This window comes from Gracilinanus agilis, chromosome 2, assembly GCF_016433145.1.
Source record: "Gracilinanus agilis isolate LMUSP501 chromosome 2, AgileGrace, whole genome shotgun sequence".
NCBI classification, from domain to species: Eukaryota; Metazoa; Chordata; class Mammalia; order Didelphimorphia; family Didelphidae; genus Gracilinanus; species Gracilinanus agilis.
Window position 1 is genome coordinate 391,273,347 of NC_058131.1, and position 27,984 is coordinate 391,301,330.

General features: G+C 43.0%; 1 protein-coding gene across 1 annotated transcript in view; it reads right to left on the bottom strand.

Moving 5' to 3' along the window:
- ADAMTS2 (ADAM metallopeptidase with thrombospondin type 1 motif 2) overlaps positions 1-16,911 on the bottom strand; it is a 489,415-nt gene extending 472,504 nt beyond the window's left edge. The window contains exons 1-2 of the mRNA XM_044664491.1: positions 16,809-16,911; positions 15,236-15,597 (exon numbers count right to left, since the gene is read on the bottom strand). Of these exons, the coding sequence (XP_044520426.1) occupies positions 15,236-15,597; positions 16,809-16,911 (465 nt within the window). The remainder of the gene's footprint in view (positions 1-15,235; positions 15,598-16,808) is intronic.
- Between the last annotated feature and the right edge of the window lie 11,073 nt (positions 16,912-27,984).

Consider the following 27,984-nt stretch of genomic DNA (forward strand, 5'->3'; position numbering starts at 1 on the left):
GGTCAAGAAAAGGTGGGAAGAGGACAGAAGAGGCATAGCATTAGCAGGCTCTTTGGTAAGGGCATTACTATTGATCATCTAAATCACAGATATCTGGATAAATAAATCAGGAATTGTTAACACTGTTCTTTGATATTCTGTTTCTCTACCATGTTAAGAGCTTCCTATGGGGCAGCTAGGTGGCTCAATAGATAGAAAGATAGGACTAGAGATAGGAGTTCCTAGGTTCGAATCTGGCCTCAGCCACTTTCTAGTTGTGTGACCCTGGGCAAGTCACTTCACCCCCATTGCCTAGCCCTTACCACTCTTCTGCCTTGGAACCAATACTTATTGATTATAAGACTAAAGGTAAGGGTTTTTCAATATTTTTTTGTAAAAAGTCTCTTATACACTAGGAAATAGTTTGTCGCTTTTTGTGTTAAAACTTCAAAAATATAAATTTGTATTCATTTTTCCATGGAATTTTCAACATTTTATTCATGTATACAGGAATGTCTCATACTGAAACTTCAATGGATCTGGGATTGATCAACAGGGAATCCCTCCATTAGTACAGATTTCAACCCATCCATATCTTTTCACACTGTGTCACTCTTAACCACACAATCTTCCCATAAATCCTCAACTTCTGGGGCCATCTGACACACTGGGGTTTTTTCTAGATTTCTTACCATTCCTTGGATACTAATAAGTAGGTAAGTTAGCTATCGGTTACCCTCTAGCTCTCACCATATGCCAGCCTACCTCCTTTTCCAGTCATGATGAAGGACCACTTTGCTTTTGGAAATTTATTTTTAGAACTTTACAGGTGCCGGTCAATTTACTAGCTCTGCCTGAAAATTCCTTAGCAGTCAAAAAGCTGTCAAGCTTCTTTATCTTTCCTCTCCGAGAGACAATGTTTGCTTCATCCCACAGCACTAAAGGTTACATTTGGCATTCACTATTTCATTGTTCTGAGCATTTTTCTCCCAATAAAATAAAATCAATAAAAATAAATGTTTAAAAATCCCCCTTTTTTTGTCTAATTGGATCCTCATGGGAATAAGGACGTGGTGAAAACTAAACTCAGGGGGAAGGTCCTCTTCAGAGCTCGCTAACTTCTCAGATCAGGGTGCTAGGGGGACTCGTCCTCCGGGCTGAAGGGCTGCAGTCCTCGACGCCTTCCTCTGGGACCTGCCTGGTGAAATGATGTCCCGGAGGTCCCCACCCCTGCCTTCAGCAGATATTCTACAGCATCCAGGTGCTGACTGCAGACACGGACTGGCAAGTACAGACAGCTACTGCCTGGGCAAACTCTCCTATTTCACATCCACAGCAGGGTAATGTGCTCCTTTCCAGCCTTGGGAAAAGGCATCCATTTCCTACACAACGAGATCCTCTCCCATAGTGTATGGCAAGAAACCTAAAGAGTGGAAGCCCCTGAAATATGTTCCCGGGGACTCAGGACCAGCAGGGAGGGGGCTCTCGCCCACCATCCTGTGCCACCCCTGGGAAAGAGCAAACGTTCTACAAAGGGCAATGCTGTGTCCCCGGTACTTCCAGGGAATTAGTATTCAGGAAAGGAACCAATCGGAATGCCTGATGCTTGTGTATTCCAACAGGGTGGCAATCTGAAGCTGTGAGTCCCATTCTGAAGACCCGGGAAAGTAGGAGAGACATAATGCAATTTAAATTCATGGGAGAACTAAAGTCCTCAGCATTCTTCCTGCTCAGGGTGTTCGAGGCTCTGCAATAACTTTTCCATATTAATGGAAACGCTGCGGGAGCGGTGGGCAGCTGACATTTAATATGAAGCATGTGCAGTAAATAGCATCCTCTATAAGCCTTGGCACTGGAGAAGGGCGTTGATGTGGTTAGGATTGAATGCCCTTCCTTCATGGATTCTGGAGTTTGGGGAGTTCATCTTGTCCCTCTTCTCATCAGCATCTCTCTCCCCACTGACTCCATCCTCCAAGAAGCCCCTCATCCCTCAGGAGGCTTACTGCCCCTGCTCTGTAAATCATCTTAGAGCAAAGGCATCCAGGAAGGCCAACTGGAGGGAGTATCAGTGCAAATCCCAGCCAATTTGAGTGCCCTGCAGCCACCAGGAAAGAAAGGATGTGTCAGAGCCTTCGGCAGGCTTCACAGCCCCAAGCTGAGAGAGTGTCCATCTCCCACAATGATCCCTCTCAAATAAAAGAAGCATCTCTGGAACAGAAACGCTTCGGGACCAGAAGGTACTGTAGAGATGCAAGGCTTCCCTCCTAGGACTCGGATATCTCAGAAATAGATTACTCCTGCCCCAAATAATGTGGACTGCCTCAGAAGGGACTAAGAGCTGGTGACTAGATACTTTCAAACAAAAGCCTGACAGTCATCTGTTATAAACGCTCCAGGAAGATTCTTCCTTGGGCAGAAGTTAGACAAGACGAACCCATCAATCAATGAGCATTTATTTATTTAAAAACCTTTTCCTTTTGACTTACTATCCAGTTCTAAGATAAAACTGCAGTAAGGACTAGGCAATGGGGGTCAAGTGACTTGCCCAGGGTCACACAGCTAGGAAGTGTCTGAGGCCAGATTTGAGCCCAGGTCCAAACTCAGACCACTTTTACCACACCGGCCACTTTGCCCAATCAATGATTCTGATTTGACGCTAGAATCTGGTCTTTGGTAAATAATCCAAATAGCAATGGCACAGAAGATACCCCCATTGGTGGGATGGGGACTTTGTAGCAAAGGGCCCTCCCCCAGCAGTGAGGAGAGTTTTTACAAACCCATCAGGCCTGGAGTCAGGAAGGCTCATCTGCCTGAGTTCAAATCTGGCCTTAGACACTTACTATGTGACCCTGGATGAGTCACTTAACCCTGTTTGCCTTGGTTTCCTTATCTGTAAAAAGAGCTGAAGAAGGAAATGGCACATTATTTCAGTATCTCTGCCAAGAAAATGCCAAATAGGGTCATGAAGAGTTGGGCACAACTTAAAATGACTGAACAAGAATGTTTTCTTACCAGTGGCCCTCATAGTATATATCAGAGATGGAGTTATAGCATGGACAGCAGAAAGAGTCCTAAACTAGAAGTTGGGAAATCTGTATTCTAAGCCTAGCCTTGTCATTGGCTAGCTGAATGGCCTTAGGCCATTTCCCCTAGATGGGCCTCTGTTTCCTTCTCTATAAAATCAAGAAGCTGGGCAAGATGCTCTCTAAGATCTTCTCCAGCCCTAAATTCTGTGATTCTGATTCTCTGATATTCTAGGGCTTCAGAGATGCTTTAAGTGATTGGGCAGGAGCCTATTCAATTCCATAAAATATTTATTAAGCATCTACTATGTGCCAGGCCCTATTCTATGCATCAGGTATAAAAAAGAGGCAAAAGACAGTCCCTAACCTCAAGGAGCTCACAATTTAATGATCCTCGTGATTTCACTGGGTAAACGTCTTCCACTGATATAGACTGGCAACTATAATGCAACGTATGATTATTATATTTGTATATAATATACAAACATATTTTATATGCTATATAAAATTATAATTAATTTATTCAACTTATTGTTATATATTATGTAGTATTAATTCTATATTTACACATATAATAATTACATAAATTTTTACTGTCTAAAATTATAATTAATTTATTAAAATTGTAAAATAAAATTTATTAAATTCTCTTAGTGTTGAAACTTACCCAGGATCATGCAACTAGTATCAAGATTCGGAAAATCAAGACCCAGTGTACTCTCTCCTTTATATGGGAATCCTCTCCATGTCTTCCATGGAAAGAGGTTATCCAACCTCATATCTCCATTCTCCAGTCTCTAAACTAATCAGCCAGTCTGTCTTTCCTCAGTTACAACATGAGACATGTGCCCTTTTAGAAATGCTGATGCCCGTCAATTAATCATCTGGGGATAAATTATGCCAATTAATTGTGTAGGGTCAGACGGGGAGATGATACTGGGTGTGCTCCATAGATGGTGGTGAAGCTTAGCAGTCACTGATGAAGTGGTATTGACCTTCCATATCTATGTTAACCTGATCCTAGCAAATGCTCTCCCCCTCTACAGACCCACTCAGGGGCCAAGAGAAATCAGAGAATATATTCATTATAATTTCCTCACCAAAGGGAGATGGGTTGTCATCCACAGCTATATAAGCAGCTAGGAGGAAAGTTTCTCCCTCCTCCTCTCCATCCTGCCCCCCCTCCATGACTCATCCAATTAGTTTCAATCCAATTAGTTTCTGAATGCAGGTAATTTCTATGGGTTCAAGCAGCAATCATGGCACTTCCTTGTATGTATGAAGAAGGAAAGGAATAATTGTTTTCTTCTCTAGAACATCTTTCCTCCTTATTCTCCTGGGCCAATGAGAAAGCCTGCCTCCCTGGATGCCCAAATCCCTGGGAGGGAGGGAAAGAAGAGGCAATGGAGGAAGCCAGGCTTTGTTCTTTGAGCATGCAGCAGCCATGTTATTGGGGGTGAGCCACCTAATTCATTCAAGGAGAAGGGATGTGCCAGAATGCTAGTGGCGACTACCACCACAGCAGCTCTGACTCAGCACCGCCTCTTCCACCTTTCTTATTCCCCAGCTTGTTGAGTAGAGTTCAGAACAGAAAGGGAAGGATTGTGAGGAGCCCAGAAATCAGGAAAAATCATGAAAAATTGGAACCAAAAGGAACTTCAGCTATAATAAAAGAATAACTAACTTTTATATGGCACCACCTTGCAGGCACTATGCTGAGTAATAATAAATTATTATCTTATTTGATCATTTAATCTATGCCCTCCCTGAATGGGAATCCCATCTGCAACATCTCCACTAAATGATCATCCACTTGGGGTGACTGTTTGAGATACAAAAACCAAAAGAAAGAAAGTCTCTGCCTTCAAGGATATATATATGTGCATATATATAATAAAATAAATATATATATTAAAATATTTTTTAATTTTATTTCTAAATCCTTACCATCTGTCTTAGAATTGATACTAAGTATTGGTTCCAAGGCAGAAGAGTGGTAAAGAGCTACACAATTGGGGTTGAGTGACTTGCCCAGGGTCACATAATTAGGAAGTATATGAGGGCAGATTTGAACCCAGGACCTCCTGACTCCAGGCCTGCCTTTATATCCACTATCCTACCTAGCTGCCCCTTGCCCTATAACTTTCCAAAGTATCTTTCTCCTAGCCAACACTCCCCTTTATGTTTTGGCTCCCCAATAGTATATAAGCTATTTGAGAGCAGGGATTGGCTTATATTTCCTGCACACAGTATCGGGTTTGGCATGCAATGAGCACTTGATGGGTTTTTTTTCCTTTAATTTGTTCTTTAAATGCCCAGTTTTCATCAAAGCTCAGCTCAAACACAGCCTCCTATATAAAGCCTTCCTTGATACGTCCAGCTGATAGTCCCTCCCTCCATTTGAAATTACCTTGCAATTTATCTGACATATACTTAGATATATACATGTTTTTCCCTCAATAAAATGAAAAAATCCTTAGGAGCAGCAAGGTAGCACAGTGGATAGAACACCAGGCCTGGATTAAGAAGAACTTGCATTCAAATCTAGCCTCAGACACTTCCTAGCTGTGTGACCCTGGGCAAGTCACTTAACCCCCATTGCATAGTACTTATCAAGTCTTCTGCCTTAGAACCAATATTTAATATTGATTCTAAGACAGAAGGTAAGGGCTTAAAAATAAAATTTAAAAATTGTAAGCTCCTTGAGGGCAAAGACTTTTTTTTTGGTCTTTGTATCTCGGGGTCTAGCAGAGTACCTGGCATATGGAAGATACTTAATCTTTGTTCATTGATTGCTACAGATAAAATGAAAGCAAATTTTTTTGAGGATAGGGAAGAAGGAAGGTTTCCCAGATGAAGTAGCATCTAAATTGGGCCTAAGAAGATCCTAATGGGATTGCAATAGGCAGAGGTAACAGTGAGAAAAGGCTCCCTAGGTGAGTGTCAGGGTTGGCAGAGTGCCAGGGAGCTGAAGGTAGAGGATGCTGGAGGGCCCCTGCTTCTCTGACCTTTCTGGGGCTGTCGGAGGGAGAGCTCGCCATGCTGGCCTAGATCAGACATTCCAGGAGACCCGCACGGACTCAAACTCATTTCCCAGGTTCGTGTCTCTCAGCCTGGCCTTCCTGGACCAAGAGACATCAGCCCTGTCTGGCACGGTCAGTAACACATTCCCAGTCACACCAACAGCTCTATCTGTGAATGAAACTCAGGCACTTTCTTACCACTCGCAGGACTCTGTCTATGGCTGGAATTCAAATTCCTTGTTGGTAACCAGTGAGGCAAGTCTTCCCCTGATAATGGCTCTCAGTTGACCCTTTGGGCTGCCGTGATAAAAAGGAGCTCAGACTAGGGGTCGAGGGACCAGGAGTCTAATTCCAGCTCTGCCACTAACTTGTTATGTGTCCTACCCTGGACAAACAGTGGAAATGATGCCAAGGTTAAAGTCAGAGAACTTGGGTTTCAATCTTGCCTCTGACACTTACTACCAGTGTTGCCTTGGGCAAGTCATTTCACCTCTACCTGCCTCAGTTTCTTCAACTGTAAAAATGAGGTAGTCGATCTAGACCAGTGATTCCCGAAGTGGGCACCACTGCCCCCTGGGGGGTGCTGCAGCGATCCAGGGAGGCGGTGATGGCCACAGGTGCATTTATCTTTCCTATTAATTGCTATTAAATTTTTTTTTAAATTACTTTCCAGGGGGCCAAGTAATATTTTTTCTGGAAAGGGGGCAGTAGGCCAAAAAAGTTTGGGAACCACTGCTCTAGACAATTTCTAAAATCCCTTCTAGTTCTAAATGAATGAACTTAGGGCCTCTCCTTTCTGGATCTCAGTTTTTCCATCTATAAAATAAGTGCAAAATCAAAGCCTATCAGGATTGGAAGTGACCCTTAGAGAGTTAACCAAATATCCTTACTTTACCAAGGTAACCAAAAACTCTAAAAGAGGTTGTTCTAGGGCATTAGTAATTAAAGAGGATCAGGAAAGGCTTGACCCAGGTGTCATTTGGTAGAATTTTGTGCCACCTACCCGTCTAACTTACTTCAAGAAAATCACTGGTGGGGCAGCTAGGTGGCTCAGTGGAATGAGAGCCAGGCTTAGAGATGGAAGGTCCTAGGTTCAAATCTGGCCTCAGATACTTCCTAGCTGTGTGACCCTGGGCAAGTCACTTGACCCTTACCACTCTTTGTCTAGCCCTTACCACTCTTCTCCCTTATTGGTTCTAAGATGGAAGGTAAAAAAATGTTTTAAGAAAAGAAAAGAAAATCACTGGGGTAACTATGTGGTAAAAGAATTAGAAAAGAGAGAGACTTTAAGGTGGGAAAACCAATTAAGGAAGCTAGTAGAATAGTCCAGATGAGAGATCATGAAGGCTGCAACTATTTGCTTAATTTTTCCTTATTTTCCTTAATTTCCTTAATTTTTATTTGAGATAAAAGGTGGCATCTATCAGGAAAGTAGATTAGCTCTTATGGAGCCCTAGTGAAGACCCTGAACCCAAGAGCCTTGAGAACAGCCATACCTCCCAGATCCTCAGCCCTCAACGAGAAGAGCAATTACTATGAAGAAGGGGTCCACCTTCCTCACTTCCGCAACCACTAACTATTAACTAGAAGTTGGGTGGGTAAACCCACAAGCCCTTGGAATGGCAGTACTCCCCCCCCCAGATCATTGGTCCTTTTTCAAGCCCAACCCCCAAAGGCATCATCCCAAAAGGCAATTTCTATAGAGATGCTACTGGGAAACTACTTCAAGTACTACAGCTATAACTACTGAAGACCCAGGAAAGAAAGTTCTTGCCATCAAAGACCCTGACACTGCCAAATAGTTCAGCATCAGAAAATTTGATTTTTTTTTTCACCAGAAATGACATTAAAAATGTATGAACTCTGCTTTGCTACTATACTCTAAGGACTATGGGACATTTCCATCTGACTTGCAATTGAAGCCTTCTCTATCTGTTGTTCCTCCTATTAGAGTTTGAGCTCCTTGAGAGCAGGGACTGTCTTCACTTTTTTATTTGTACCCCCAGTGCTTAGCACAGCAGTTTGAATATAGTAAGTGCTTAATAAGTGCTTTGTCAAATTTATTCATTCATTCTGTTGGTTCTGTCTTATTAGAGCCTTAGAGCACTTGTATAATATTTAGCCCTTGTTTTATATGCTTCTTTTGAGATAATTAAGTTTAGTATAGGGCAGCTAGGTTGTACAATGGATAAAGTGCAGAGCCTGAAGTCAAGAAGACCTGAATTCAAATGTGGTCTCAGACACTTACTAGCTATGTGACCATGGGCAAATCACTTCACCTAGTTTGCCTCCATTTCCTCATCTATAAAATGAGCTGGAAAAGGAAATGGCAAACTACTCCACTATCTTTGCCAAAAAATTAAAAAAAAAGAGGGTCACAAAGGGTCAGATACAACTGAAAGTGACTGAATAATCACATTTATTATAAAAAAGTTTAAAGATGAGCAATGACTATTAATGATAATATTACTAAATAATATGATATTAATATATAAATAATGTAACATCGATATTATTATAATAAATATAGTATTTCATAATAAATTAATAGAATAAGAATGTTTTAAAATAGCACTGACTATTAATGATAATAATATTATAACAATTCATATTTCTATAGTACATGAAGGTTTAGAAAGTACTTTCCTCCCAATGGAGAGGCAGCAGGGTGTGGTGGATAGAGAGTCTTCTTCAAAGTCAGGAATACCCAGATCCAAGTCCCTCTGATATATTCTGGCTGTGATCCTGGACAAATCACTAAAGGGGCTGACCTAGAATTAATAGAGGGAATTTACTCAACTGAGAGGCTCTCTAAAAACAATGAAATCACAAGTCCAGTCTCTATCCCCATCCTTTCCTCACAATAACCCTGTATTATGGGTAACGTAAGTATTATACCTATTCTACAGATATGGAACCTGAGGCTGGCCTACAATCACACAGCTAGTTGAACATCTAGAGTCAAGATTCAAACTCAGATTTCTTTTGATTTTCAACCTGGGGTTCTTCCCCCCCCTTCTAATGTATTGCTTCTACACCTCAAAGGACCAGATTCATGAGCCAACAAGAACCTTCTTTCCCTTCAAGGAAGAACAAGAAAGAAAATGTCTCTATGAGGATCAATCATTTGGTGAGATTTAATTTATTCTTGCTAATTGAGACAGCTATTCAGAATTGCTGGTCTGAGCTCTACGCATTACCCTTGGCAGAAGCCTCTAAATGCTTGGACTCACCATACTGAGCCCTGCATGCCCCCCTGGGAAACCCAGGCTGGACACCCGGAGTCTCGAGCCCTAGCTGTCCCACACACTCACCATGTTAGCTTCTGCCAGACACCCAGAATCACTGACAAAGACAAATACTTTGCTCTCTGCAGCCTCCACTGGAGGCTTAGAATTGGAATTGAAAAAATCAGTGTCAATTTTCCATACCAGTCCGAGTCCCAAATCTCACACACACACGCACATGCACGCACACACACACACATACACACACACACACAACACACCTTTCTGATCCTAGAAGCCACCCAGAATCACATCATCCAATAGGCGGGACTAATACTGAAGTCTGCAGTTTTCAACAAAGCCTCCCTGACTCAGCCTGATTGGAAAAGGCCCATCTGAATTCATCCAAAGTGTGGATCACAGAATCTTCTCAAAGAACTATCGCCTTTGGTTTGGTTTTGTTTTAATTTTCAGGTCTGTAAATAATATCGTCCAGACTAACAAAGCATTACCAAGCACAAGAATGGATAAAAATCACCAGGGATTAAAATCAATCCTTTCTGTATATATCAGCGCTTGGAAACCTTGTTCTGAAGTTGGTTAAACACTGCCCTAGCAATCATGTTTACATTAATTAGTCATTTAAGTACTTTTCCACTCAACAAACACTTATTAAACACCTCTTATGTGGCTTAATAAATGGACAGAAAATATAAATATGAATATCAACCCTTGTCAGTTTAAATTATGACAAATTCCAAATTAGCCGCATCCACCATAATGAGATTTTTGAAGCTTATAAATAATTCACATTCAGAATGCAATTAAAGGGAACAAAGGTAAACTCTACATTTTAATCAGTTGTTTCAACAATAAAGTGTCTTTTGACTCCTCATATGATTTCTTGCTATAATATTACCTATCCTTACTAATAAATTGAGAATCCAATCTGGCACAACTTCAATCAGTAAGCATATTTAGGCATACATTTATAAGATGGAGAGTAGCAGCATAGTATAATGGAGAAAGACCTGAGTTTAAGGTTGGTTTCTTTTTTTTTTTCTTTTAAATCTTTACCTTCCATCTTAGAATCAATACTGTGTATTAGTTCCAAGATAGAAGAGCAATAAAGGCTCTATCAGGCAAGTTAACAGGGGTTAAGTGACTTCCCCAGGAAGTATCTGAGGTCACATTTGAACCCAGGACCTACTGCCTCTAAGACTTGCTCTCGATCCACTGAGCCATCTAGCTGCCCCCTTAAGATTGGTTTCTAACACAGGCTAGCCATGGGAATGCGGACAAAAATCACTTAATCTCACAGTGGCCCCAGATAACGAAGGCTAAATAGTTGAAGAACAGTTACCAATAAGCATTGATGGATGCATTTTCTTATCCAGGAGTTCCCCACATAGCTGAAATACCACATCCAGACCAACATACTACATTCTTTTTTTTTAAATATCTTTTCCATGTTTACATGATTCATTTTCTTTTTCTCCCCTCTTCCTTCCCCCACCTCCCAGAGCTGATAACCAACATGCTATATTCTAATGACACAGAGAAAAATTAGAAATAGTCCCTGCCCTCCAAGCACTGAGTTATATACATTCAATCTGAGGAAGCAATATGTATGCATATAAATAAATACCAAAAATATGCAACTTCAGAGAAGCACTAGGAGGCAGGAGAATCAGAAAAGGCTTCATTAAAAGGTGGTGGTTGAGCTAAATTCTGAAAGAAGCTAGGAATTCTAAGATGAGAAAAGATTGCATTACAGACCATCTTTGAAAAACATGGAAGCAGGAGATGGGAAGGTAGGGCAGGATCAATAACCAGGCCATTTGGACTAGAAAGAAGAGTACATAAAAGTTAGTCATAAGTCATAAACCCATAAAGGGAAGCTGAAGCCAAATTGTCATTGCATTGACCAGATTTCCAAGGACTTTCTAGGTTATCTGTACAATATTGTTGCTATAGTATAAGTTGTGTCTCCTGGGTCTCCCCACTTCATTTTGCATCAATTCATACAAATCTTCCAAGATTTCTCAGAAACCAGCCCCTTCATGATTTCTTACAGTATTCCGTCACATTCAAATGGCATAACTTATTCAGCCATTCCCCAGTGATGGTCATCCCCTTTGGTTTCCAAGTCTCCACCACCAGAAAAGGAACTGATATGAATATCTATCTATCTACCTACCTATCTATATCTATCTCTTTGGTTTGGTTTTCTTATACACCTAGTAGTGGTTTCACTGGATCAAAGAGTATGCACAGACACTAACATTCCACAGAACCTTTGCCTCAGCCTCTCTCCAGATTCCAACTTGCTTTTGAGACAGGCTTTTCTATTTCTTATCTATAAGGCTAATGTATCAATACCCATATCTTAATATTATTCCAAGAGTATGCATAATTTAAAAGGTCTTTGGGGCACAGCTCTAAATTACTTTCCAAAATGAATAGACCAGCCCACAGCTCCACCAATAGTGCCTTAAAATAACTGTTTTCCTATAGATCCTCCAGCATTTTTCATTTTCCTTTTTTTTTTGTCAATTTACCCAATCTGATAGATATGAGATGGTATCTCACAGTTATTGAAGTTTGCTCTATTAGTGATTTAGAGCATTTTTTCATATGGTTATCGATAGGTTAGATTTCTTCCTCTGAGAATGTCCTATTCGTATCCTTTGACCATTTATCAAGTAGGAAGGACTTATTTTTATAAATTGGACTCCATTTTCCATATTCTTCGATATGAGTTTATCAGAGATATTTTTCCAGGTTTTTGCTTTTCTTCTAATTTTAGCTACATTTGTTTTGTTTGTGCAAAATCTTTTAAAATTTTATGTAATCATGTAAAAACCAGTGGAAATGCGCATCAGCTGTGGGAGGTGGGGGGGTGGGGGGAGAGGAGAGTAAGAAAATGAATCATGTAACCATGGAAAATTTTTCTAAAAATTAAAATTAAAAAAAATTATGTAATCAAAATTGTCTACTTTATCTCCCAGGGACCTCTCTATCTCTCATGTAATCATGAACTCTTTCCCTTTCCATAGATCTGGCAGGTAATTTTCCCCATGCTCCTCTAATTTGCTCATGTTACCTTTTATGTTTAAATCATGTATATATTTGGAATTTATCATGGTATATAGTGGGATATGTTGGCCTATGTCTAGTTTCTGCCAGATTATTTTCCAGTTTTTGATGAATAGTGAGTTCTTGCCACAATAGCTAGGATCTTTGGGTTTAACAGAAACTAGTCAACCATAATCCTTTGACCTGAAGACAAATTGTAGACAGCTTTAAATGACAGATGAGTTGTTTCTTATTCTAGAGGCAATAGGGAGCCACTGGAGATTTGGGGGCAAGGGAGTAACATGATCAGATTTGTGCTGTAGGAATATGACTTTTAGCAAATATGTAGATGATGAATTAGAGAAGGGACCCCCCAAAAAAGCAGAATAACAATTTCATTTTGAGATATTTGCCTTTCAAAAAATAATCCTCATATAACAGCTCCCATGGTGCATTTGGATGTTGGTTCACAGATAATTCACTATTCATCAGAAAAAGATCTATCTGTGACAAAAGGCAATCAAAAATAATAGCTGAACCCATCTCATATAGTTATATGTCAATATGAAAAGAATGTTAGGAGTGGCTAGGTGGCTCAATGGATAGAGCACCAGGCCTGGAGATAGGAGGGCCTGGGTTCATATGTGATCTCAGTTACTCCTTTGCCTTGTAACCCTGGGCAATTCACTTAACCCCAAATGCCTAGCCTTTATTGCTTTTCTGCCTTGGAACCAATACTTGTCAATTCCAAGACAAAAGGTTTAACAAAAAAAAAAATAAGCAACAATATTAACTTTATACTCTGTTGGATTTTTTGTTTTTGTTTTTGTTTTTGTTGTTTGTTTGTTTGTTTTCTGATCAACAAGTTGTTATGAATAGTCTAGTGCTGGGTCCTACTTTTCACTTTCCAGAAAAAAGGTCCATGTTGTAGAGTGAGGGATGCCCGTACTGTGTGCGAGGATTTTTGTTGACAATAAATTGGAAGAAGAGAATCATCACTGGAAACATGAAGTCTGAAAAGTAGCTTCATTTTGACTGTCTTCATAAGGATTAAAGAATAGGTCCCTGGAAGTGTTTGTTTTCTAAGACCAATTCTTTGTCTGTCTGGACCTGGCAAAGAAGAGTTTCCTAAGATTCCCAGAGCCAGTCAACTCTTATTCAACAGCAGGGCACAGAAAAGTGTTGAACAATTACCTCTAGTGGAAACATGAGCCTGTGATGGAGGAGAAATCACGGGAGCCGAGCAACAATTCATGACAAAAACTGCCTTTCCCCACTAAACCGAGTGAGTGTGTGCCACGTAGCAATTAGTGTTAAACACACAGTACGCCTGCTTCAGATGTCTGGCACCAACAGATACAGTCTGACCACTTGACTCGCATTCCAAACTCGAAATCTGCAATTCCAGGCCTGCCGCTCCACCCGGAACATCCCTGGCCAGAGCAGGGCTAGCAAGTGTTAGGGCTTTTTCTCCCATTCACTGAGGAAGATCCATTTAAGGCTGAGAGAAATGCCCTTCTCTGGACCTAAGCATGCACTGAGACTTCACCCCAACCTCTGATCTCATCTCATTTTCCAAACCCAGGTCAGCCTGTCCTGGCTGCAGCATCTCCTCATGTTTAACCATGAGTATTAGAAACAGAGTATTTGTAGAAACTGAACCTCAGGGCTATAGCTTTGCAATTAAGGAGAGGAGGGAAGAGCAGGGAGGCAAAAACAAGTATTGGGGACAGGAATGGATAGATTTCTGTATTTGCACACACTCTCAGCCCTACTCCTAACCCCTGCCAAAAAGGATAAAAGCAAACTGTATCTTCAGACCCCGGGGGCATAAAAGCTGAAGCATAACATGCCAACAAGTGTCTGACAATTTGACTCACTGCAATACTGAGTCGGAACCATCTGAGACTCAGGAGCTAACCAGGAATGTCTATGCTGTGGATGCTGTCCAGTTCCCAATTTACAAAGCAAGCCCTAGGAAGCTAACTTCCTCCCTTCCCCTGCCCCTCACCACAACAAGGCTTATGAAAATACCCAGACCAAAAAGCTTTAAGCATCCACTCAGCCAGCACTACATATCAGACACTGAGGGGTTGGTGATAGAGATCAAGGGGTAAGGCACAAAAGAAATAAAAGCTATGTCCCTGCCTTTGGGGAGGCTGTAAGCATGGCTATCTGAAGAAGGAGACCAAACCCACACAGAGAGGATGGGGGAAGTGAGAAGCCAAAGGTAGCTTTGTGGAGATAGCTACCAGCTACACCTAGCCAACAGAGGGACCAGCTCTTTCAAATGAGGTCATATGTGTAAAACATGCTACAAATTTTAAAAACCCTAGACAAATGTCAACTGGTATTACTGCAGAACCATGGAACCTGAGGTCGCAAGAGCCCATCTAGACTTGGCCTCTCGCGCAATACAAGGAATTCCCTTCAATTTTTTCCCTGACAAAGGGGGGATGTGCAGTCAATACGGGAATACTGCCCGTGACTGAGATCTCACCATCTAACAAAGCAGTCTCAATTGTTAGAAAGGCGTGCCTTAAACAGAACCAAAATCAGCCTCCCTGAAACTTTCTAGGCATCCCTTCTGAAGGCACAGAGAACAAACCTGATCCTTCTGACCCATGGGAGCCCTTCAACTATTTGACAGCAGGTATCATGGTCCCTTACGTCTCCAGGGAAGGTAACCCCAGTTCTTGGAACCAGTCCTCATATGGCACACCACCTGGACCCCTCAAAGTCCTGGTCACCTTTCTCTATCCATTGTACCTACAACAAATGAATCTAGCTGCAACCCAGGACTATTCTTGCTCCTGACCAATCCAGTTTCTTTTGGCTGCATTGCTGGGAAGGGATTGAATTTGTGATTCTTTGTGCATGCACTGTACCAGAGAAAGAGACTTACCAGCCCATCACAGTTACTGATAGCGACAGAAGCATTGGGGAGACCGGTGATGCCTCCCACATAGAGGCAGTTCCCTAAGAGTGGCTCTACTCGAGTCTCGTGGGAATCTTCCTGCCATTCAAGAGTCGCACCCGGGGCCACGAGCCGGGAGTTCCGCCGCAGCCTGAAGTGGAAATCTCTTCCAAATACAGTGACATTGTAAAATATCTGTTCATTGGCATCCTCCCTGGGCAAGTCCCCAACATCCCTTCGGGCTCGGCTTTTACCAGCTCCAGAGACCAAATGTGATAAGAAGTTGCCCTCTGCATCTGTGCTGGTTGGGATAACAAGTCTATACTCCTCTATGTTTCCCAAAAGTGGACCTGAAAATGGAAGGGATGAGAAGAGGACATGTAAATTTAAACTCATTTCTCTATCATCCCAAGGTCATCTTCTCCAACTCCTTTATTTTACACTGAGGAGACTGAGGCCCAGGGAGGAGGAGTGACTTGGCCAAGATTGCATACTGAACAAGCTGCAAGTTTACAACTTGAACCCAAGTCACTCAATATTTGAAAGAGGGCTCTTTTCCCTGGATCATGTTGCTTCATGTTCCTCAAATTTAAATGTAGAAAGTGGGAATATCAAAGACCAAGGGTCAGTTGACAGGCTGAGCTGTCACCATCTGGGGGCAAGGGCCAAAGATAGAAATGGAAGGCAACATGAAGACTTCCCATCCTCAGCCACCTTGGTGAGCACCATTTAGCCCACAGACATCCCAAGTGCTAGCCATCGGTCACTTCACTGGGCCAGGATGCAAAAGGCAGTGGAAGAATCTGAGTGCTCTGGGATCCAGTGCTCACAGTGCACGAGAGAGGGGAAACTCAAAGGCCACAGGAGGGAAACCCATAACATCAGCAGGTCATCAACTTAAAAAGCTCTAACTGGCCTCAGCCTGGCTAGGCTTCCCCAATATTTCCCTGAGAAACACACGGTCCAATCACAGGGAGGTTCCTGCTGGAGATTCCCACGCATAGCAGGCGCCCTGGGCAGTTGGGAAGGGGAGTGCCATTGGCCAACTAGGGTCAGCTCCGGACAGCACCATGAAATCCCCCGAAGTGGGACCTGGAGGTGTCGTTCTTTAACCCTTTGGGAGAAAATACCTGTCCCCTACGCTAGTGCCCTGTGCTAGCAGCTGGGTTTGGCCCTTCCAGAGACGGGTACTAAGTGAAACTCGATGCTTGGATCAGAGTTTGCGGTCGAGGGGCTCCAGCTGAGGAAAGAGCGAATTGCATTTTCTCCATTCTCCTCGCCCCACCGCTTTACTTCCCCTACTAGGGCCTTGAGTGGCGGTAGGGGCGGGCAGAAGCCGGTTCTGGGGTCCCTGCCTCAGGCTTCTCGGGGCTCCATTGGCCGGGGCACTGAAGACTGAGGGCGCCACGTCCCCCCAACCCGCGACTTCTCCAGGTCTCTGAGACTGGGCGCGCCCTGGCCCCAAAGTTGGCCAACTCACACCCTGGGAGAGCGGAGTTAGCCCAAGTCCCTCCGGCGCGGGGCCATGGGGGGTTGGAGTCCGGGCTGGAGCGGGACCTACCTCGGGGGCCGGAGCGGCTCAGGGCACCCGTGGGCAGTGGCGGCAGTAGCAGCAGCAGCGCCCAGCAGAGCAGGAGGCGAGCGGCTCCCGCCGGCAGATCCATGGCAGCCGAACCGCAGCCCGAGCCCCGCACGCGGAGCCGCGCTAAAGTTGCCCGCGAGCCGCCCAGCCCACATCTGGGGCAGCTGGAGCCGCCCGCAGCTGCAGTCCCCTGGGGCTCAGGGCGGAGGGAGGGGAGGGCGGGGGGCGCGGCGTGGGGAGGAGGAGAAGAAGGAGGAGACGAGGAGACGAGGACGCCCCAGCCTGCGGTGACCCGGCTGCTTCTCCTCAGCGCGTTTGTTCACTCAGCGGCGGCTCCTTCCCTGCCTCCCTCCTTCCCTCCCCTACCTCGCTCGCTCCCTCCCGCCCTAGCCCACACGCTGCAATCGCAGCGAAGCAGAGACACCAGGAGGCGGTTCGAGGGTAACGCCAAGGGGCCGGGGCGCGCAGTGAAGTCAGGCTGATTGACGGAAAAGCTGCCCGCCCAGCTTCGCGTGGGGCCACCCCCGAACCCGGCTACCTCTTGTCCTTGGGGGAAGCGCCCGGGCTCCCCAAGAGAGCGAGGGGGACCTCAGAAAGAGCCAAACTTCTGCTCCCAGAGACCCTAGGCGCCCCAACGCTCTCTCCAAAGCACCTTCACCTCCCGTACGCCCCACCTCCGTGCGCCCCAGAGCCCAGAGCTGAGCCAAAGTTGCTTTTCTTCAGTACTTAACAGAAAAAGGACCCAGGGTCCGAAGGGCAGGACAGGTGACAGGCAAGGCCACTAAGCTTCGGCTTCAGTAGGAGAAGAGGGATAAGTCCTGCTTCCCCAGCCTACTCAAGGCCCCAGAATCCAATAGACGGAGCAGACTTTCCTCCTGAACTCTGGTGCCTGGAACCCCTTTGTGGGGATATCAGCAAGTGGAGAAGGGAAATGTGAACTCTGAGGAGACTCACACTCTTAGAAGAAGAGGTAAGGGACAACAAATAAATGCTACAAATCGGGCAGGATGAAGTAAGGTCCAGAAAAGGATGGGAGACAAACAGGAGAGATCATGGGAGAGTCACGAAAGGGATAGTTTACTTCAAGCTGGATTGATCCCTAAAGACTTCAAGGAAAATGTGCCAAAAACTGGACCCGAAAGATCGGGTAGGATTTTGACCCTAACAGCTAGGAAAGGAACATCTAGGTAAAGAAAACAGCATGAGTGCAGCACCCACCCACTCACGCCCCCCCCCCAAAAAAAGAGGAAAAACAATGATTATGTTTGGTGATGGTGAGCAGACTAGTCTAGTTGGAGCATAAGGAATAAGACAAACAGGAGCTCTCTGAGTCTCTCTTCAGCCCCTCCTGGCCATGCAGAGGTGTACACAGATCCTGGTCCATAGTAAGCACTTAAATGCTTGTTGACAGAGTGACTCTTTGTACAGATTTATCTTTGCACCGGATCTATCTTCCAGCTAAAATTCAGAATTGGGCCTGCAAAACCACCCACCACTAACTCTTTTACTTGAGAGTAATCCTAATGACTGAAGTAAAAGCATTCTTTTAACCAATTTACTTAGATGTTTTTTTTTGTTTGTTTGTTTTTTACTAAGGTATCAATCTCAGCTCCTCACTCTCTCTCTTCTCTTCTCTCACACTGCTACCACCTTGGAAGAGGCTCTCATCTCCTCACACCTGGATTACCATAAAAGCCTGCTGGTTGGCCTCATCACCTGGTCTTTTCCTACTCCAGTCCATCTTCTACTACTCAATCAACTCCAATTGCTCCCCATCACTTCAAAAATCAAATATAAGATCCTTGGTCATTCAAAGCTCTTCATTCTGCCTTTCCAGCCTTCTTACATCTTATTCACCCCCACATACTCTGGAATCCAGGGACCCTGACATCCTCACTGTTCCTTGCATAAGATATTCCATCTCCTGACTCTGGGAGTATTCAATAACTATCCTTCATGCCTGGAATTTTCTCCCTCTTTTATCTCTGCTTCTTGGCTTCCTTCAAATCCCAACTGCCTTTCTCCATCCCTCTTTCATGCTAGCATCTTCCTTCTGTAGACGATCTGCAACATAAACTGTATGTATGTATGTATATATATATATATGTATATATATACTGTTTATACATAGTTGTTTTCTCCCCCACTGATAAAACTGGGAACTCCTCCAGAGCAGGGGCTGTCTTTTTTGTTGTTTTGTGGATTAGTCATGTCTGACTTTGTGACCCCATTTGGGGTTTTCTTGGCAAGGATAACAGAGCAGTTTACCATTTCCTTCCCCAATCAATTTTACAGATGAAGAGACTGAGGCAGACAAAGTCAAGTAACTTGCCCAAGGTCACATAGCTAGGAAGCATATGGGTGGGGTCAGATTTGAACTCAGTTCCTCCTGACTTTATGGACTGTACATATCCTTGCTGCCAAGGTCTTTTAACTTTCTTTGTAACCCCAGAGATTAACAGAGTGCCTGGCACATCGTATACACTTAATAAATGTTTATGGACTGACTGACTATTCCCCTGCCCACCTTTCTAGGGGTGGGAAAGCAGCTCTATTCAGTTATTTTCCTTGGCTCTGAATAGTCCCTACAGGAACTCTCCTCCATGCTAACAGTGTTGGGCTTCTCACTGTTGGCTAAATAAAACACATACATTTCCACCTCCCCATTTTTACTCATAATCTATGATGGAAGGGAAACAATACTAGACTTGGAGTCAAAAAACCAAGGTCCCAGTTCTGCCACTGTCCTTGTGGGAGTCCTTAAGGCACCTAGGTGGTGCCATAGGCATAGTGCACTACGTCTAGAGTCAGGAAGAACTGAGTTCAAATCTAGCCTCAGCCACTTACTAGCCTGTGGTGCTAGGCAAGTTACTTAACATGGTTACTGGGTCTGTATCAATTTACTCAACTGTAAAAGAGATCTAATAGCACCTATTTGCAAGATACTTACAGAGCCTGGCACATAGTAGGTATTTCATAAATGTTTCCTTCATTTCTCCTCATCTATAAAATGAGAGGGATGAACTAAATTATTTCTAAGGGCCTTTCCAAAAGCTGTGAACCATTTCCTAACTGGAATGCTCTCCCCACTTCTCTCTCTTTCTCCAAAATCTATCTCTCCTTACTTTAAGATCCAGGTCTCTCCACAATATTTTCTTGATTACCCCAGCTCATGGCGATCTCTTCTTTCCCCCAACCCTATTCTATTGAGACTTCCAGGTTAAGATGGCTGCAGAGTAGAACAGGGCACTTAACTCTCCTCACCAGCATATCTCCAAAGGACCAAAAAGACAAACCCAGATGAAAGAAGGGACCCCACAATAGGGTACAGTATAGAAGGTAAGTGGGATTTGGGCATTTCCATGCTATAAGTGGGAAATAGCTCCCATCAAAACGGGAGCTGATCAACTCTCCCCCACCCTACCCACAGTACCAGTCAAAGGCTGTGTTCCAGAGTTAAAGCAAGTGGGGGGGGGGTGCAAAATCCAGCTTCTTGGCAGCTAAATTGGACCACCAGGAGCGTGCCCCTGAGAGCAGCAAGACTAGAGACTCCAGGAGGCTAGAGAAAGCAGACCTTGGGTGCTGGAGTGGAGCTAAGAGAGGCAGCAGACAGTGGAAGCAGCTCAGCGTGCTGAGACTCTGGGGAGAACCTCAGGTGGAGGAGCAAGAGTGGGCCAATTTTCAGGCTCTGGGCAGCTGACCAGGACCACCAGGGCCTTGACCCTGAAAACAACTAGACTAGAGACCCCAGGAGGCTGGGGAGCACAGACCTTGGGTGCAGGAGTGAAGCTGAGAGGGGCCACGGACAGCGGAGGCCTAGCAGACATGGAAGCCAAGAGACTCACAAAGTAGCCTCAGGCAAAAACTGCTCCTTAGCTCTATACACAGAGAGCCTGCCAGCCTCACTCAGACTTCTGGCTGAGAAAGAAAAACCAGCATAATGATGACACGCAAGGCCCAAGAAATAACCACTAAAAAGACCAAGAAAAAAGCTCTAACACTTGATAACTTTTGCACAGAAAAAATCCAGAAAGCAAAGGAGGACAAGCAAGTAAAGACATCCAAACCTTCCCCAAAAAATGAAAACTGATCACAAGCTCTTAAAGAGTCCAACCCTATAGTATTTATTGTTGGTCCCAATTATTTTGCAATATTAATCACATCAAACCTTAGGACTTCTCTTGGGTTGTCTTTGTCATCATTTAACTTCTCTTGTCTGTAAGTTATGTTATCTCACCTACACTGTCAGCTCTCTGAAGGCAGAGACCATAGGATTGTGAATTTGGAGACAGAGGTATTCCTTTTATTTTTTTGGCTGAATTCATCCCAGTCATAATTATGATTACTAATTGTGTTTCCCTCCATCTTGTTTTCTCCCTGTTTGCACTTCTCTCTCTCTCTCCTGTTAGCCTTTCCCTGTTCACAAAGGTTTTGCTTCCAATTACTGCCTCCCCCAATTTGGCCTCCTTTTTGTCCACCTCTCCCCTACTTCTCTTCTTGCCCTTTTACTCCCACTTCCCTATAGGACAGTGATAGTGAATCTTTTAGAGACTGAGTGCCCAAACGTTAACATTCACACCTCATGTGAGCCCCCCACCTTACCCCAGACAGGGGAGGGAGGAAACTCTCCCATTGAACTGCTGGGAAGAGGGATGGGTGGGAGAAATGTCCTCAGATGTGCATGGAGAAGGGAAAGGGAGCAGCCCCCATTGGTACACATGCCAACATAGCTATAGGGTTTAGCCAACATAGCTAAAGTAGGTTTCCATAGCTGGCTGAATGTGGGTGGTATTCCCTCTTCAAGCTAATTCCTATGAGAGTAAGATTCAAGCAATGCCCACCGCTCCCTCGTCTTCTCCTCAACTATATTGGCATTTTTTACCCCTTTCTTTCTAACTTAGAATCAGTATTGTGTATTGGTTCCAAGGCAGAAGAGCAGGAGGGGCTAGACAATGTGGTAAGTGACTTGCCCAGGGTCATACAGGTAGGAAATATCGGATGCCGAATTTGAACTCAGGACCTCCTCTTTCTACATCTGAATCTCAATACATTGAGTCAGTTAGCAGCCCCTCCCCACCCCCCACTGAAGAGACCCTTAGGTATCTCTTCATGTGAGAGAATTTACCTCCTTCTATCTCTCTTTTTCTTTTGCTTATTTTTTCTAATTATCCCCCCCCCTCATTACCTTATCTATCTATTGAGGTTCTGCTCTGCTCCTAAGGTAGATGGAGTGCTGTTCCAAGATTGCAGTGTAGCCTTCTCTGATGCTTGAGGTATCTTTGAGTCCCTCAATGTGCATTTCAAGGTGGTGCCATTCTCCCCCACCCCATCCCATGCCTCACTCATTGGACTACTTTCCCTTCTCACCCAGGGAGACATCTCACTCCTGTTTACCCTTCCTTTGTGATAGTTTATTTTCTATTTTTGAGTGTCTGGAGGGTTCAGGCAAACTGAATATACTTCACTCAGCATCTTAGCTCCCGGCATGCAATTCACAAGACGGAACTCTTAAGATCATTTGGGCCAAATCCTCTGTTTTGCATATAGGAGATCTCTGGCAATTTAGTGACTTGCTCAGGGAAGTGGAATTAGATGATCTCTAAAAATCCTTACAACTCAAAATGCTATAATCAGAGGCAGCTAGGCAGCTGGTTAGAGGGCCAGGCCCAGAGATGGGAGGTCCTGGGTTCAAATCTGACCCCAGACACTTCTTAGCTGTGTGACCCTGGGCAAGTCACTTACCTCACCCCATCCCACCCCCATTGCCTAGTCCTTACTGCTCTTCTGGCTGGGAACCAATACACAGTATTAATTATAAGGCATAAGGGATGTAAAAAAATGCTATGATCTATGATACTCAAAAAGCATACACAACACCACACAGATACAAGCATGTCCAAAATGAAAGGCCACTGAGACACAGCCTTGAATCAACACTCTTCTTCCATTGTTATAATGGCCATCATTCTGAGCCCAGGTCCGAGGCCAGAGCAGAATGGTTGTTTACCATAGGCACTGTCTGGAAGTTGCTTTCCTGTCTTGTCTGTCAGGCAGTTTCCAGACATTTCAGTGAAATTTAATGTGAATCATTGCATGACCTTTATAGTGTTTTCTCACTGATAGAAAAGAAGAGAAACTACAATTCGAAATAAATTTAGCTTTGGCACCATTCTGTCCATGTTCGGCCATGGGTCCTAAGTAATCCATCAATGGACATTTATTAGCTGTTACCTATGTGCCAGACACTATCCTAAAGTGCTGTAGATGCAAAGGCAAAAGTGAAATAGTTTCTGCCATCAAGGAGCTTACCTTCTAATGAGGGAGACAATCTGTATGTACACATGCATGAATATATACGAACAAACAAAATAAATTTAAGGCAGTTTGGGAGGGAGGGCACTCGCAGCTAGGAGGATCAGAATTCTAAGAGGTAGAGAGGAGGAAGGAGTCTTCTCCAAGCACTGGGGGACAACCAGACCAAAGATACTGAGACAAGAGAGCATCGTGTGTGAGGAATAGAAAATGGGCAGTACGGGTGGACCAGAGTACTGGGGTCGGAGTGGGGGGCAGCAAAATGCATAAAAGTCAAGATCTTCTGATCAGCCATGCATAGTTCTTTAGCCCTTTCAGCAGCAGAATCCTTCTGGAGGTCATGCCCTTCTCTAAAAAGCTGTTATAGAAATCAGCATCAGTAAAAGGCATGATGGCAACACCCTTGTAAGAGCCCTGTCCTCACCAAGTCTCCTACCAAGAAAGGGAGCAGGGAGGAAAAAGTAAATATAGAACTGCCCAGAGATCATAGCATTGTAGAGACTTTATAACTCATCCAATCCAATCCCCTAATTTTACAGATAAAGAAAGTCCCAGAAAGGTTAAGTGGCTTGTCACATAGAAAGACTGCAGTGACTGTCTGAAATGAAACTACTATGGGAAATGACAGCGTGGTACCATGAGAAAAAGCAGTGGCCTGAACATCAGGGGACCTTGGTTTGAGTCCTGGCTTTTCTACTGATTCTCCACATGACATTGGATAAGTCCCTTCAAAGGGGGATTGGCTCACCTAGGTTCATGGATAGGTTTCAGGAGTACATGAACTTGGGTGGGGAAAAAAAAATCATGCCTTTATTTTCACTCACCTCTAACTGAAATTTAGTCTTTACTTCAATTATCAATTTAAGGAAAAGAAAACATTTTCCTGAGAAGGCATTTATGGACTTTACCAGAGTTTCAGATGGGTCCAAGACACACAAAAGATTAAGAATCCCTGGACTAGAGGATCTTTAAAATTCCTTTCAACTCTGAAATTCTATGATTCTTTTATCCCTTTCCTAAGGTCCAGGAGTATCCAGGACTTAAAAAGTTGGATTCAGAAAAAGGTAGTTGCTAGGCCTAGCAGTACCAGATATTAAACTATACTATAAAGCAGCAGTCATCAAAACAATATGGTACTGGCTAAGAGAGGAGGATCAGTGGAATAGACTTGGGGTAAATGACATCAGCAAGACAGTGTATGATAAACCCAAAGAGCCCAACTTATGGGACAAAAATCCACTATTTGACAAAAACTGCTGGGAAATTTGGAAAACAATATGGGAGAGATTAGGTTTAGATCAACATCTCATACCCTACACCAAGATAAATTCAGAATGGGTGAATGACCTGCATATAAAGAGGGAAACTATAAACAAGCTAAGTGAACACAGAATAGTATACTTGTCAGATCTATGGGAAAGGAAAGACTTTAAAACCAAGCAAGAGTTAGAGAAAATTACAAAATGTAAATTAAATGGTTTTGATTGTATTAAACTAAAAAGCTTTTGTACAAACAAAAACAATGTAGTCAAAATCAGAAGGGAAACAACAAATTGGGAAAAAACCTTTATAACGAAAAACTCTGACAGGGGGCTAATTACTCAAATATACAAAGAGTTAAAGCAATTGTATAAAAAATCAAGACATTCCCCAATTGATAAATGGGCAAGAGACATGAATAGGCAATTTTCAGGTAAAGAAATAAAAAGTATCAATAAGCACATGAGAAAGTGTTCCAAATCTCTAATAATTAGAGAAATGCAAATCAAAACAACTCTGTGGTATCACCTCACACCTAGCAGATTGGCTAAAGTGAAAGAAGGGGAGAGTAATGAATGTTGGAGGGGATGTGGCAAAATTGGGACATTAATGCATTGCTGGTGGAGTTGTGAACTGATCCAACCATTCTGGCTGGCAATTTGGAATCATGCTCAAGGGGCTATAAAAGAATGCCTGCCCTTTGATCCATCCATACCATTGTTGGGTTTGTACCCCAAAGAGATCATAGATAAACAGACTTGTACGAAAATATTTATAGCTGCGCTTTTTGTGGTGGCAAAGAACTGGAAAAGGAGGGTATGTCCTTCTATTGGGGAATGGCTGAACAAACTGTGGTATATGCGGGTGATGGAATGCTATTGTGCTAAAAGGAATAATAAACTGGAGGAGTTCCAGGCGAACTGGAAAGACCTCCAGGAACTGACGCAGAGCGAAAGGAGCAGAGACAGAAGAACAATGTACACAGAGACTGATATACTGTGGTAAAATCGAATGTAATGGACTTCTGTACCAGCAGCAATACAATGACCCAGGTCAGTTCTGAGGGATTTATGGTAAAGATGCTACCTACATTCAGAGGAAGAACTGCAGGAGAGGAAACATATAAGAAAAGCAACTGCTTGAACGCATGGGTCGGGGTGGACATGATTGGGGATGTGGACTTGAAACTACCACACCAATGCAACCACCAACAATTTGGAAATAGGTCTTGGTCAAGGACACATGATAAAACCAGTGGAAATGTGCATCGGCCATGGGTGAGGGGAGTGCGGGGGGTGAAGGGGAAAGTAGGAGCATGAATCATGTAACCATGTTAAAAATGATTATTAATAAATGTTTAAATTTAAAAAAAAAGGTGGTTGCTAGCTTAATGCCACCTGCCAAAGGCACTCAAGACAAAGGCAAACCTTTGGGCTTTATGGAAAACTGGAAAACTGTCTTCTTAGCCATGTGGGTATATGATTTGGGGTTTTGATTTTAAAAGATTATTATAAAAATGAAAAATATGGAAATAGGTTTTGAGTGATAATACATGTATAACCCAATAGAATTGTATAATAATGTGGCAAGTATGTGGCAAGAGGAGTTGGGGGATAATTACCCACCTCTATCCCCATCATGGACCACTTACATACCTACGTTTCTCCTTGATGACATTTTATTATGGATCTACTTATATGATAGCTTTCTCACTGCTCTCACTTATGAGTTCTGGGTTCCCTCCAGGCATTATCTATTTATTATTATTAAAAACCCTTACCTTCCATCTTAAAAATCAATACTATGTATTGGTTCAAAGGCAGAAGAGTGATAAAGTGATTAAGTGACTTGCCCAGGATCACACAGGTAGGAAGTGCCTGAGGTCAAATTTGAACCCAGATCCTCCCATTCCTAAGTCTAGCAATCTAGCCACTGAACCACCTAGCTTTTTCCTGGGCATTATCTTTTTGTTTTTCGTTAAAAGACTGCAGAGATTTTCAGAAATTTCCCATAAATATATAGAAAACTGAATTTGAATTTTCTTCTAAATGTGCCCAAATACTGGTATTGCTTTTTGTTGGGGTAGGAGATTAGAACACAGAGGAAACTAGCCACCCATTCCTGAAAGAAACCCCCCAAATGAAAACTGCCAAGAACACTATAGACAAAATTCAGAACTTCCAAGTTAATAAAAAAAAATCCTAAAAAGAAAAATCCTTCAAGAAACCAGAAAGAATTCAAGCACTGAGGATCCACAGTTAGGATCACACATGTTTGAGCAGTTTTAATAACTATTAAAAAAAAGAGAGAGCTTGGAACATATTCCAGAAGACAAAGGATATAGCTTTATAATCAAGAATAGCATACCCAGCAGAACTGAGTATAATCCCACAGAAGAGGAAATAGATCTTTAATGAAATAGAGGATTTTCAGGTGTTCCTAAAGAAAAGACCAGAGCTACAGAACACTTTGAAATGCAAACACAGGAGTTAAGAGAAACACAAAAAGGTAAAACGAGCAATCATAAGGAGCTAATGAAGGATAATCTGCTTACCCTCAAATATGAAGAGATGATAACAATTGTCCCCTCAGAATCCTATCATATCACATCAGGGATCATAGAGGGAATCTAATTAAATGGTCTAGGAGTGGTTCTCTTATGTTTTGACTATCTTAAAAGGAGAATGGAAAGTGATAGGAAAAGGAATGCATTAGAAGGGAAATGGAAAAGAAAGAATGGGGGAAATTATCTCAAATAATTGAGGTACCTAAATGGAAGTCTATATAAACAAGGAGGAAGGGGTAGGGAAGTAGGTAGCCCTTGAATCTCACTCAAAGTGGGTAGGAGTGGGATACATCTAGTGCATAAATACATTTCATTCTACAAGCAAACAGGAGGGAAAGAGAAGAAGAGGAATAAAAGGGAATGTTGATTAAGGTAGGGATTCCTATCAACCAAAGCAAACTCTAAGGGTATACCCCAAAAAATACTTATAACAGCTCTTTTCATGATGGTGAAGAATAAGAAATTGAAGAGATATCTATTAATTGAGGATAGATAAACTAATTATGCCATCTAAATGTAATGAAACAACATTGTGCTATAACGAATATGTGAAAGAGAAATTTTAAACTACCTTTGTTTATCTTAACTTAATTAATCAAATACTTGGAATGCTCGACCCTTTTAACTTAATCAGTCAGGAATTTGGGGATCCTTTTGGTAAAAGTTCACATCCTCAGAGGATGGGAGGTGGATCCCCCAGTCACTGTCCCCTGGGCAGTGCCAGGCAAATTAAGAACTTATGATAGGTTCCTGAGATGTGATGTGGGAGAACTGTTGGGTGGAGAAAAGTGCTTATAAGGTGAGACCCAAGAGGAAGTGCCTTTCTCTATCATTTTGGATTCGACTTTGCTTCCTGATTCTGGTTCTGATTTCAGATTCTGATTTGGACTGGCATGCTGACTGAAGGAGACACTCTCATGGGATGGTAACATTCTCATTTGGCTTTCTAATTTGGGTTTCGGATGCCCATGCAGATTCTGGTGGACATTCGGATTCAGATTCCTTTGTTGATGGCTT